This window comes from Ambystoma mexicanum, chromosome 14 (assembly GCF_040938575.1).
Source record: "Ambystoma mexicanum isolate Mex_15411 chromosome 14, UKY_AmexF1_1, whole genome shotgun sequence".
Lineage (NCBI taxonomy): Eukaryota > Metazoa > Chordata > Amphibia > Caudata > Ambystomatidae > Ambystoma > Ambystoma mexicanum.
In genome coordinates this window covers 282,871,540-282,884,799 of record NC_090940.1, presented here as the reverse complement: position 1 = coordinate 282,884,799, position 13,260 = coordinate 282,871,540, and the positions used below count along the sequence as shown (strand labels likewise).

General features: G+C 46.4%; 1 protein-coding gene across 1 annotated transcript in view; it reads left to right on the top strand.

The window, feature by feature from the left end:
* POLE2 (DNA polymerase epsilon 2, accessory subunit) overlaps window positions 1-13,260 on the top strand; it is a 1,095,907-nt gene that overhangs the window by 163,747 nt on the left and 918,900 nt on the right. Inside the window, exon 4 of the mRNA XM_069637399.1 lies at window positions 2,235-2,312. Within this exon, the coding sequence (XP_069493500.1) occupies window positions 2,235-2,312 (78 nt within the window). The remainder of the gene's footprint in view (window positions 1-2,234; window positions 2,313-13,260) is intronic.

Below are 13,260 nucleotides of genomic sequence, written 5' to 3'. Positions count from 1 at the left end.
CAGTCTCACCTTCTGATAAATTCCCCCCCTCCCAACTCAGTCCACTCCCTCAACAGCCACTTCGCCCATGTTTCTCAAAGAAAGACAAACATAAACCTTTGATGTCGGACTTGGACTCGTCCAGGAGATGAGTGAGGTATTCCATATCGTATATGGTGCGGGTCTTTAACACCCATTCCTTTTCCACCGGCATTTGTGCGGTTTTCCACAGCTGGGCCAGACAGCATCTAGCAGAGACCATCATGATATGAAACATGTGCCCTTGTTCTGGATCCGCCTATTGTCCTGTTCATACCCCAAATAGAAGAAGCCATGGTGAGAATTCCCTCTGAATTCCGTCTACCCCTTTTATCCAGGACAGGACCTCCCTCCAATACACCTGCACCCTTAATCAGCCCCAGCACATGTGAATATAATCCCCCTTTTCCTGATGGTACTTCCAGCAATGTGGGTTGTATCCCTCTCTCATTCGCGCAATCCTTGTTGGAGGGTAATGCCATCTATGTAGCAACTTCAAGGACTGATGTCTATACTGGAGCGATGTCGATGAACAGTTAGCCTTCCTACACATCTGAGCCCATAGGGTGTCCCCAGTGTCCCTGCCCAGGTCCTGTTCCCACTTGATTTTCGATGTAGGAGGGTCTCCAGGGCTCGTCTAAAGAATCCTCCTGTATAACCTGGCTATCAGGCCCTCTGGAACCCCTCTGTGTGATAAGGAATCTTTTAAAACTCGTCAATTCCCTCCTTAGATTTACCCCCCACCGGCCCTCTGATAAAACCGCTTTCAGCTGTAGGAAATGAAAGGGCGACAGTTTAGAGGCCCAAGGCCTCTAGCCCATTCAGGGAGATATAAGCATTTGGCATGCTCTGCTTAGTCCGGCCTCATACCAAGATTGAAATGACAGTGGCACCACATTCAAATCCCTTAACGGGGAGCCCAGATAAAACTGAGGCGATCGTTTTGAGCCATCTATTTTCACCCCCCTTCCCTCCATATGAACCATAGAACCTCCTGAACCGGGTGAATAAACACTCTCCTTGTGATTCGGGTGTGACTGGAGCTAATACCACGTTGTCCATGGCCACCCATTACTTCCCTGAATGTGGGTCGAAGTGGTGCACTAGGACCCGGAGTAGAGCCATAATACAATACGTGGCCGGTCAGGGAACCCGACCCCCCTCCTCCTTTGGCAAGATCAATGTTTTATAAGGAATCCTGTAAGCGATGTAGTGGGTCTGAGCTCTGCGGATTTGAAACTCTGAGCCTTCACGTCTCCTTAGCGTGGATACTTTTGACCCCTGGACTGCAGCGAACGGCACCATTTAGAGATTGATTGGTAAGAGAGGGTGCCCTGTCTTGCTGGTGAGGGCCTGCCTGCCTGCCTTTGACTTGGGATCTTGGGGCTCCGACGCTTTGACCTTGTCTGTAGGAATTTTACGGCAAGGGCTTTAGGTACCTGCTGACAGTGCCCCCGCTGTGGCACGTTGCGCTACTATTTTTTACACACATCTATACAAGGAATGTTGTTCATAGGAAAAGCTTGAGAAGAAAGGGCTTCTTCACAATTAAACTGCTATTTTTTGCAGATTATGAGCAGCATCAATCTGACATGAACAATGCAATCCTTTGGCAGCTATGAGTGCATTCATGTAAATTGCTAGTTTCTGACGATAGTGTTCGGGTTGCACTTGGCACTTGGGTCTGCCAAGATCGTGAAAGCTTTTACCTGTTTAGTTAACAGTGGTAAATCGTCTGTGGTGGTCCTGTAAAAGGTTTTATCATCTCTACGGAAAAGGTGATTGTAAAAAAGGTCTTTGTGTAGAACTAGTGAGGCAGCCTCAGAGTTCGACTATTTGAATACTGATGATATGTTTAGGTCTTCAGTATCCTGATACAGTTTGCAAATGTATATAATTGGAATAGACCACATCCGTACATTGGAAATGGAAGCAGTTGAATTTAAATGCTTCTTAATATCATTTGTTGTCTTGAGTGATCTACTTCAGAATTTGATGCATGTATTCAGTTCTACTGTAAAGCACTTGGGGATGAGAATGTGTGTTCCTTTTGCTGAGTGAAGTAGTTGGCGTGAGAGCAGGGATGCCCTTGGACAAGGCAACATGTCACTTACCGATTCATCCTTTAACTATTTGAAGTGCATTATAATCTATTGTTCGGAATATGCTTCCCGTTCAGAGTGCTCGACTCATGTGTTGTCGTTTTTTTTCTTCAGAGAACAGGTTTTTAACATCATTGGGGCCTTTGATGTTCCCCGTTATGTCTATCATGCCGAAAGAAAGAAATTTCTCCCGTAAGTCTTTTAATGTTACCTGCTCTTTTGCCAAATTCCTTTTTCAATAACTCTGTTGTTAAATTCCGTTTTCAATATTCCTACAGTAAATGATTTACCCTACTTTGTGTTGAGTTGCATATGTGAAAGAAAAAAGCTTGTGTTTGATTACGTTTTGTAGAAGATCTGTCCTTTGTACCATTTGTGTGCATTTTGGGTACCTAGATATCACAAAGCAAGCCGTTTTAAGATATTTAAACAACAAACGTTATTCTGTACTGTCCTTCCTGGTGGACCTATTTGAAAACCTTAACAATTGCAGTTCTTGAGTTTTTATTTTTCTTCTGTTCATAGCCTAGAGGCTCTGAAAAGAGAATGTTTGAAGTTTTTAAGGATCTCGCCAATAAAGGCAAGCATTAAATGGGGAACGCCCTTTTTAGGCACTGACTTCAATTTTTAGATTTGGGCTCATTTGGTACCGCGTCAAAAAAACGAATTCAAAAACACTGAGGCTGAAAATGATTTTTTTTGGGCCAAATGTTTGCCGAATTTTCGTACCTAATAAAAAAATAGGGTGTTGGGTAATGGTATAAAAAAAGAGTCGGTGATGAGAGGGGCAGGGGATCTCCCCCGCAATTAAAAAAACAAAAATGAAAACATTTTTGGGGATTTGGACCCAAATAAAATCGTTCTTTTGGGCCTCTGTGTTATTTTTGCACTATTTCAACGTAGAACCAATCATTTTCGAGTATTCATGCTATTTTATGTGGTGGTATGATCTTACATGAAATGGATTTAAAACAAACCTCATAGACTGCATTTAAAGCCGAAATCAAGCCTGGTCAGTAGTAAAAGGTGAGTCTTTCACAGCCTTTAAAAAGCAGGCCACTCCGGGTCACCTGATGTGTGGCAGAAGGGAGTTCTAAAATCCTGAAACCATTGTCTTCATGCGAAATACAAATTGAATTTCTGCATGGAAGAAAAATTCGGGAGGTCCTTGTTAGGCAGAATCACATGCAGTACCCTTTGGGAACACTACATCCAATTAAGACTACAAGTGTAAGCACAATTTCACCTTTGGTACAAGCCTGTACTACACAGTGAAGTGGTAGTGATGGCTGAGCAGCCAGACATATCTCAAGAGTTTAAGTGAGCAGTAGAACAAGTTACACAAAGAACCAACTCATACAGTGATTCAAATATACACAGATTCAAGGTTTCTTGGTAAAAGAATATACATTTATTTACACAGTCAGTTAGAAAACATTCCACTAGTAAGAGCAGCTCAATATCACACACTAATAAACTACAATACACCACCAATATTTTACTGAACAAGTTCAGCTCCCCTGAAGTGGGAGCAAAATGGCACTTCAGTGACTTATAAAGGGGATAAAAAGACAAGGTTATAAGAAAGGCAGCCCAAATACATTCATAGGCAGGGCAAAGGGTTTCAGTTAAAAACAACCAGCAATTCTTTTCAATAGGCCTGGGCCAAAGTCAATGGTTCAGACTGTTTGTATAGGATAGCACAGTTCTGGTAGATAACGGTTAAGTCTTTCCCACAGATTTTAAAAGAATTTGGCTAGTTGAAATGTTTGACGAATGTTTAGGGAAGGACAAGCCTTCAAAGAAGAGAGGACAAGCCTTCAAAGAAGAGACAAGTTCCACAAACGTTCTCGATGGCCAAAAAGATTCCCAGACTGCGTTTGCACAGTACCTTTTCAATGAAGAAGAGCTGTAGCTGAGGCAGTTGTTCCTGGCAGTTCGAACAGATCTCGCTGTTCCTGAGCTTCAGTCGTGGGGACTAGAAGGACGACGTTGGGAGGTTCCTGCACTGCCCAGGGATGAGACCAAAAGCTCTAGCAAGACGTTGGTTTAAGGTGTGAGTGCCTTAAAGTCCACAAGCTGGTTTCCTTCCCTCTGGCTTTCCGGTTTTCAACAGCACTCTGATGAAAATTCGACCAGATGGTGGCTTGCGAGTTGTTGGTTCCCACCAAACTTAAGGGAAGAAGTTATCCTTGAAGGGCTTCTCTGTCGATGGAGTTTCAGGCAATTCGGACCTGCAGCAGGGCTTCACTGTTCGTCCAAGAGTTGCAGCATTTCTCTTCCTTCAGCTCGTCTTCGGTTTTTTCGTTCCAGTCGTCGACTCTGCTTTCCAAGTCCCATAGACCTGCTTTTAAACAATTTTCCCCCATTCATTCCAGCCTGGCTGTCACTCACACATCAGGGTGGCTGCCCTTGCCGGACAGACAGCCAGCCAGCAATCACGTCAGAGTGCTTTTAGGTCTCCTATGAGACTAAGCACAGGGAGTTTCGGGCATCTCCCTCACATCCTATCCACGCCAGACACTGAGGCGCCGGAGGAGGGCTTCAGCCCAGAAGCCCGCCAAAGGCCAACGAACAAAGGGACCAAACCTGGTTTGGCGTGCAGAGACAAACACAAGAAGGACCTTTCCTAAAAGAAATGGCGAAAAAAGTCAACCGAAGTCTGTTTTTACAGATATGTCTGGGGCGCCATATTGAAAAACATGGCTGACCCGATTTTTAGCTACCGTTGTTTGCGGTCGGGAAAAATCATGGTAGTTTGATCTAAACCACTGCCACTAGCCATTTAAAGTAGGAAAGGGTAACATTTGACTGTTACATGAGTGTTTTGACTCGGGGGGGGGGGGGGGGGGGAGCTAGGCAACACCTCCAGCACTCTATAATAAGATAGTGTGTGCTGGGTCAGAAAATTTAAAGTGACTAGTAAAGTCAATTTAACTTTACATGCTCTGGGAGACAGTCAGTTCCAGAGAAGGTATTTAAACCTTGAGAAGTCTGAAAGACATCCCTGTTCCACTGCACTGAAGGTGCTGTGTGACACACAGAAAAAGATGCCGCCTATGGAGTTGTGTTAAAACTCCATAACCAAAGAACACAAAAGTAAAACACACATCTAAATACATGGAAGAGTGGGGAAAAAAAGGCTCACACTCTTCCCTGGTAAAAAAATAAAATCCTAGAAATCCAGCAAAGTGAGACTAAGGGCCATCTTAACTAATAGTAATCCATTGCCCTCACAGACTATGAACAGTGACAATTTCCTGCAGCCACAAAGATCCTAAATGAGCCTAAACTTTCCAGTACTGCGGTCGTACCCTGCAGAAACACACTGTCGATAGTATTGACTATAAATGCATGTGCTGTGATGCCTCTAAACTATCTTCAGCAGTTTGACTGATGCAATAGTGTGTGTACAGAGGCAGGTTGTATGCTTCAAGATCGGAGCTGGAAGTCTGCTACAGTAGAGTATACCTGAAGTGTGCAGTGACACGTTGATGCTGCCTTAAAGTAATGGGATTCCACTGAGGAAAAAATGTGATGCTGGTTGTTATATCTTGTCCTGTATGAGTGCCAGCAGTGAGTGAGGTCACAGATGGAATGTTCTTGTTGTGGTATGAGTGTTCCACCCATGGCAGTTGGAGATGGTGCTTGGGTGGGCTTCCCCTCTCCCTGCTCCTCACCTCTAAAGCTATTACACAAAGTGTCTTAATAAAGGACTTGATATGTCTTATCTTGCTGCCTCGAGGACTTTCGTTCTTAACACTGGTGTCAGTCTTAGCCATTCTGGTAAGAACATTGAGGCAGGAGCTGGCTCATGTCTAGTTCGACCGAAATTTGTTAAGCAGGTATAATGTCCTCCTACATCAAGCAAATAGTTGAGTCTTGATACCTCTCCAGAATTTGAGGAAGGTGATTTCTGTTTGCAAGTGTGTGTGTGTGAGGTAATTCAGAAGCGGGATCATGTAGGACGCAACCTCCAATTGTTTGTAACTGGTCGAGTGGATGTGAAGTATTGAGATATCACAATCTCCAACATGTGTAAGGTTGGTAGGGCTGAAAAAGCTTCAATCAGGAGTGTGACTGGCAGGATATGTGTATGATATGATATATTTTATTTGTATCGCGCTCATACACACGTGTTTCAGAGCACGACAAGGCAAGGGAGGGGAACAAGGGAGGACAAAAACAATGATCTTACTAGGCCCAGTGACATTGAGAATGCGCAAGTGCAGGGGAGAAGGAAGGGGGAAAGTGCAAGGGCGAGGGGAGATGTGGAAAGTGCTGAGCAAGGTATAAAACAACAACTGGAAGTTCAGCCAGCAGGGTGGCAAGTGCGAGGTTTAAAGCGCAGACAAGGGGTGTCTCATAAGTGCAGGTAAGGGGACTCTAGTGTTACAGCTACAGACCCAAGTGCAAGGGTTGTCGGGAGGCAGTGCGGGTGTGTGGCTGGTCCTGGGCCTGAAATCGGAGGGTAGCTTGGAGCGCCGAGCCGAAGCAGTACAAATCAGCAAGGGAGAGGAAGAGTGAAGGCAGAAGAAAAGAGGAAAGTCTTAAGGTGCTTCCCGAACCGGAGATGGTTCTCCTCAAGTTTCAGAGTGGCAGGGAGACTGTTCAAGAGGGAGGCCCCAGCTGAGGAATGTGATCTACCCCCAACTCATTGGTTGGAGAAGCGACTGACCCTGAGGGAGTTGGAGGGCGATGAGCGAAGAGCCAGATTGGGAAGGTATTTACAGCGGGAGGGTTAAAGGTATTTTGGACCCGGGCCCCACAAAGCCTTGTGGACAATGCAGAGGGTCTTGAATTTAACCCTTGCAGCCACCGGGACCCAATGAAGAGATTTCAGGGCTGGAGGGATCCGCTCCCAGGGCTTGAGGCCAAGGACAAGTTTCGGGTTCCTGCTCTGGATGAGTTGCAGAGGGAGGAGAGTAGAAGAAGGCAGATTTATAAAGAGGCTATTGCAGTAGTCTAGCCTAGAGAGAACCAGAGCTCTAGAGACAGTAAGCCTCTGGGGGAAGGAGAGGAGAGGAAAGGAAGAATACCTCTGAGGAGGTGCAGTTGATAGTTTGACTTCTTAGAGACATCAGAGATATGATATGGCATTTGTAACGCGCCTATACACAAGTGTTTCAAGGCGCGACAAGGCAGGGAGGGGGGAACAAGGGGAAGACAGACAACGATCCTACTAGGCCAGGTGTCATGTAGATCGCGCAAGTGCAGGGGTAGGGGAAGGGAATAAGTGCAAGGGGAAGGGGAGGGGGGAAGTGCAGTACAAGGTAAGTAGAATAAAATAAATAAATAGGGCCAGCTGGTGGCAAGTGCAAGGTAAGTGCAGGCAAGTGCTGGGAAGGGGGGGCTGTAGGGATACAGAGACAGTCCCGCAGTGCAGGGTTTGCCAGGGAGGCGGTGGAAGTGGAGAGTGGCTGGGCCCAGGACCGAGGTCGGTGAGAGTGGCCCAGTTGCAGATTCAGTGCAGTTTCAGTGAAGAATTTAGCACGGGAGAGGGAGAGAGAAAGCAGAAGCAAACAAGAAGGTTTTGAGGTGCTTCCAGAACCGGAGATGGTTCTCCTCAAGTTTCAGGGAGGCAGGAAGGCTGTTCTAGAGGGAGGCCCCTGACGCGGAGAGAGATCTACCCCCAGCTCGTTGCTTCGAGAAGAAATATGAGGAGAAAAGGAGAGTGTGGAGTCGAAGATGACCTCGAGGTTCTAAGCCTCGCAGATGGGAGCAGGGAGGGGGCCAAGGGAGACCGGCCAGAGAGTGACGGCAAAGGAGGGTGTTGGTTTGCCAATGAAGAGACTCTCGGTCTTACTGGCATTAAGGCAGAGATCATTGGCGGCGCACCATTCCTGGATGGCAGACAGTCAGTCAGAGATGAGGGAGGGAGGAGAGGTGGCAGAGGGAAACCTGAAAATTAGCTGCGTGTCATCTGCATAGCACTGAAAGTTGGAGCAGAGAGCGGCAATGCAGTGGCCGAGGGCTGACTGGTTTTGGTTGAACAGCCAGGGAGAGAGGTAAGACCCATGGGGAACAACACAAGTACAGAATGAGATGGAGGAAAGGAAGGACCCAAGTTGGACCTGTGAGGGTTTATCAGAGAGGAAAGAGGTCAGCCAGGGCAGGGCCTGATCGATGATACCCAGGTTATCACAGACGGTTGAGCAGGATGGCACGGTTGACCGTGTCAAAGACAGAAAGCGGTCGAGTAGGATGAAGGGATTTTAGAGTCAAGGTTGGAGAGCAGGTCTTCACAGATGTACAGGAGAGCGGTTTCCGTGCTTCTGGCAGCTCTGAAGACAGACTTATGGTCATGGAGACAACCAACAGAGTCAGTGTGAAGATTAAGCTGGGAGATGGCCAGTTTTTGCTTGAGTTTGCCTCGGAAAGGGGTGATAGAAATTGGACGATAGTTAGCTGGACAAGAGGGGTCGGCTGTTGATTTTTGGAGAAGAGGGTGCACAAGAGAGTGCTTCAGAGGGGAGGGGAAGACTCCAGAGGCGACGGAATGGTTACAGGAGTCAGTCGGAGAAAGGGTGTCAATGTGGTCCTTGATGGTTTTGGACAAACAGGGAAGAACATGTTTTGACAAGACTTTCATAGAAGAGGTGGCTGCAGGGGGGCCAGAGGAAACGAGAGAGGCGGGAGAGGAGGAAGAGAGGGCGATAGGGTGGACAGGATGTCCTGTTTTTTTATTTTTTTAGATGAAATGAGAGTCCAGGGCCGTGCAAAGGGCCTGGGAGGCTACATGAGAGGTAGAGACTGCAGCAGGGTTAGCCAGCTCCTTGCAGATTTTGAAGAGTGTATGGCTAAGTATCATGAAGTGAGTTCTTTCCTTTATTAATAGCCAGTCAGTAAGCTTTATTCGTCAAATTTGCCTTTAGCACACACATAGAATTACATCATAGAAATAGATTACACAAACAGATGTGGATACTAGGGTTAGGTTAATGAGAAATGTTGAGAAGGATTGAGTTTGATTGATTTGGGGGAGGGGGAATGAGTAACTGTCGAAGATAATGTATAGTGAGTATGCTATTTAATACTTGGGATATGCATATGATTTAATGAAGGGAGGCTAATGACTGTCATATGGATTAAAACAGGGTTATTGGTAGGCGAAGGGGCTAGGCGTTAAATTGTGCAGTGTTCTGTTGAGAATTTTTATGCAAGGTTCAGATGTGGTTGGTCTCTGGCTTAGAGGTTGATCTGGCTGTTTTTTTTATATTTGATGGGTTGTTAGATGTATAGGTTTAGTTAATTTTATTATTTTGGGTAGTTTATATAGGGAGCTTTTGGGTGCAATTAACATACTAGATAAGGGGAATGTACATATTCTGGTCCTGTAGGAGATATTGGTTTGAAGATGGATGGTAGTTAGTTGAGAAGGCTCTGTGGAAAATGGGTTGGGTATAAACTGAGATGGAGTTGTATAAGGGGAAGAGAAATATTGTTGATGAAAGGCTTAAAATATTGGGCATAGGTAACTAGTAGGTATAGTTCAGGATACTGTAGGTCATGTAAATAAGGAAGCTTGTAAGGGGTCGGATGTACATCAGACTATGTTATTGCGTTTATGCTTAAGCTATTTGACAATTTGTATGTTTTCTTGTGGTCTGTTTTACTTGTCCTTTTTTTGTTTTTCTCTGCAATGTATTTAGTTTCTATGTAATGGACTACTTTTTTGTGGGGTCTAAGATAATATATATTCAGTTCTTTATTGTTAAATAGCATGCTACAAATCAATAGGACAGGATGTCGCTGAAATCTATTTCATGGAATGTGAAGGGGTGAATTGTGCATTTAAGAGAAGAAGGGTTTTAGCAAGAATTTGGAGAGGTAGAGGAGACAGTGTTTCTTCAGGAGACCCATTTAATTGAACAATCTGAAAAATGTCTAGTTAATTATAGGTATATGCAGATAATGTCTAATTGTTATGACTCTAAATCTAGAAGAGTGTATTTTATTCAGAGGGGGTTTGGCGGGAACAGTTGAAAAGATAGTAAAAGATGAGGGCTGCATTTTAGTAGATGTAATACATAATGGGGAAAGGATGACTATAGGGTCTATTTATGCTCTGTATTCCTCAAATGCACAATTTTTCAGTACTTTAGGTTAATTATTGAAGGAAATGAAAGGGGAAAATATGATTTTAGGAGGAGATTTTAATATTATACTTGATAGTAAGTAAGATAGGATATTCAGTTGTAGGTATTATGGTGAAGGAATTGGAGTATTTTGTGAATTCACAAAAAAATATTTCAAAGGGATTGTGTCCTCCGACGTATTCCTTATCTTTGGTATACGATTCCAGCTTGCTGACCTCGGACATTTTTTTTCTCTGTAGAGGGCGCTGCGTGTCGACGTCCACCGAGTCGATGTCCCTCGACGGCCACTGTATCGGCGCCGACGTCACCATGCCCATAAATAAACACGTGCTACGTCCGTTGCTCAGTTCTGTTTTTCTGCGCTTTGTGGGGCCTCGGAACGTCGTTGCTCAGTTCAGTCAGGTTAATCTAAATCTATTTCGATGAATATTCCTTATCGTTCTCGATGGCTTCTTCATCCGAACCGACGACGCCGCGATCCGGCTTCAAGAAATGTCGAGACTATGGTAAAAAAAATGTCAATAACGGATCCACACAGGGTCTGTTTATGGTGCTTGGGGTCCGAGCACCATTGTTCGGAGTGTGAGGACTGCATGTCCATGACGGCGAACGCCCTGAAGGAGCGAAAGGGGAAGCTCGAGAGAGGTAAGTCAGCCAAAACCTCCTCAAAGGTTTCGTCGGCCGAGTCGAGGCATTCATCTCCTCGCCGTCGAAAACAATCCCATTCTAGATCTCGAAACAGCTCCCACCATTCGTCGAGATTTAGGCACTCAAAAAAGAGACGTTGAAGGTCCCATTCCTCGTCGTCTTCGGTGTCCCCAGAAAGAGTTTCCTGTCCCACCAAACACAGTTCTCAAACTGAGGGGGAGGAATTCAGAAAGAAAATGTTAAGCGTCTTCGAGAACGCGGCCTCGACCCCCTCGAAGACAGCTGAGGGTGATACCCCGGGTGAAAAACCCAAAAAATCAAAACGCTGCGAGTCGCAGCACACGGCAAAACATTCCACCCGAGAGCGCCATGAGCCATTGGGGTAAGAAGGCACCGTCTTCGATGATTCCCTCGACGCACGGGTCGGCGCCATCGACGCCGTTGTCAAAGGGTTCCTCGACGCATCGGTCGATCGACTCAACGCCATCGCCGATGAAAGAGAGGACCAAGGCTCCATAGCCAGCAGTGTTTTCAAGGGCCTCCGGCACGACGCCGAGACCGTCGTCGATGCCCTCGAGTAGGATCCCGATCCTCTCAAATTCTTTGAGTCCCCTTCCAGTTTTTTCGACGCCATTTTCGGCGCCTTCGAGGCCGGTTACATCAGCGTCGAGGACTTCGACATTTTCTCGTCCAATAACAAAGAGTTTAGCTCCTTCAGCCCTAGAGATGGACTTTACTCCATTTCAGAGATCAGAATACCCTGGTCTTTCTTCAATTTATGAAGAAAGAGAAGACTCTGACCAAGAAACTTTTGGTTTACAGAGATCCTCACTGCCTGCTGCAGAGGATTTCACCTCTGAAGAAAGGAGGCTGAAGGAACTACAGGACTCACTTCATGAGGCCAGTGGACTTGACACTTCCCCAGAAGTGGAATTTGTAAAGCCAGACCCAGGGGAACATGCCGAAACACCATATAGAACCCTGATGGCAAGAATAATTGAGTTTATGGGTTGGTCTGCGCCTTCACCTGTTTTCCAACAGGATGATCTAACGGATATATTGGACAAAGGCCCACAGGAGGACCCGGTGGTCCCCTTCCATGCAGCCCTACAAAGAAAAATTGCATCCAATTGGGAGACTCCCGATGTCATCCCAGCAGTCAATAAAAGACTGTCGACAAAGTATAGGGTAGCGGCTGCTGACCCTGAATACCTGTCAAAACACCCGACCCCAGAGAGCCTGGTGGTTCAAGCGGCAACTTCATCCAGCAGTAGCACTGCTTACCCTACTGTCCCACAGGACAGGGATGACAAGAGGTATGACTCTATGGCAAAGAAAGTCTTCTCTGCCTGTAGTATGGCGTTGAAGTCCATCAACGCCACCTATACGCTTGCCAGGTTCAGTCACACATTATGGGAGTGTGCTTCATCAGCGGCTGACTGCAGACCCGATGGAGAGGAGAAGGAAGCCTTCCTTAACATCATTCAAGATGGTAAAGATGCCATGTGCGAGTCTCTTCAAACTGGCATCGATTCCGCTGACAGTATCAGCAGGGCCATGGCGGCTAGTACAACAATCCGCAGGCATGCGTGGTTGCGAAAGTCTGGCTTTGCTCCAGATGCACAGGCCAGACTTTTGAATATGCCCTTTGACAGCTCTTAGTTATTCAGAAAAATGGCTGATGACAGTCTGGAAAAGTTACAGACTTCTAAAGCAGCAGCAAAATCCTTAGGAGCTGCTATCCGCCAAACTCCTTTTCGCCCCTCACGAACCTCTGGGAGAGGAAAGTCCTTTCGCTATTATTCCGCATTCGGAAAAGGCAGATGACAGCCGGCTCAAAGAGGCCAAAGAAGATCCACCCGAGGTGGACGGGTCAAAGGTACTAAGACCGCAGCAGCAGCAGGTGCCTCTTTACCCTCGGCATCTGCATCAGCCGCCCCCAAACCACTCTGAGGCCTTTGCACACAAGACACCTGTAGGGGGCAGGTTAACTCACCATCTGACGGAATGGCAGGCTATAACGTCAGATGCTTGGGCGTTGGAGACAGTTGCCCAAGGTTACTGCCTAACCTTTCTACACATCCCTCAGAGTCATCCACCAGGGAACAGCTCCCGAAAAGTTCCAGATCCGCTCCTCTTGCAGGAAATTATGGACCTGCTAGAGAAAGGTGCCATAGAACCGGTACCTGTAGCGGACAGGAACAAGGGCTGGTACTCCCCCCCCCCCCCCCCCCCCCCCCTACTTTCTCATACCAAAGAAGGACGGAGGACTGAGACCCATCCTGGACTTAAGAGAATTGAACAAGTTGCTCAGGAAGGACACGTTCAAGATGGTAACTCTCTCTCAGATCCTTCAGGCCCTCCAGCTCCAGGACTGGCTGGTATCTCTGGAC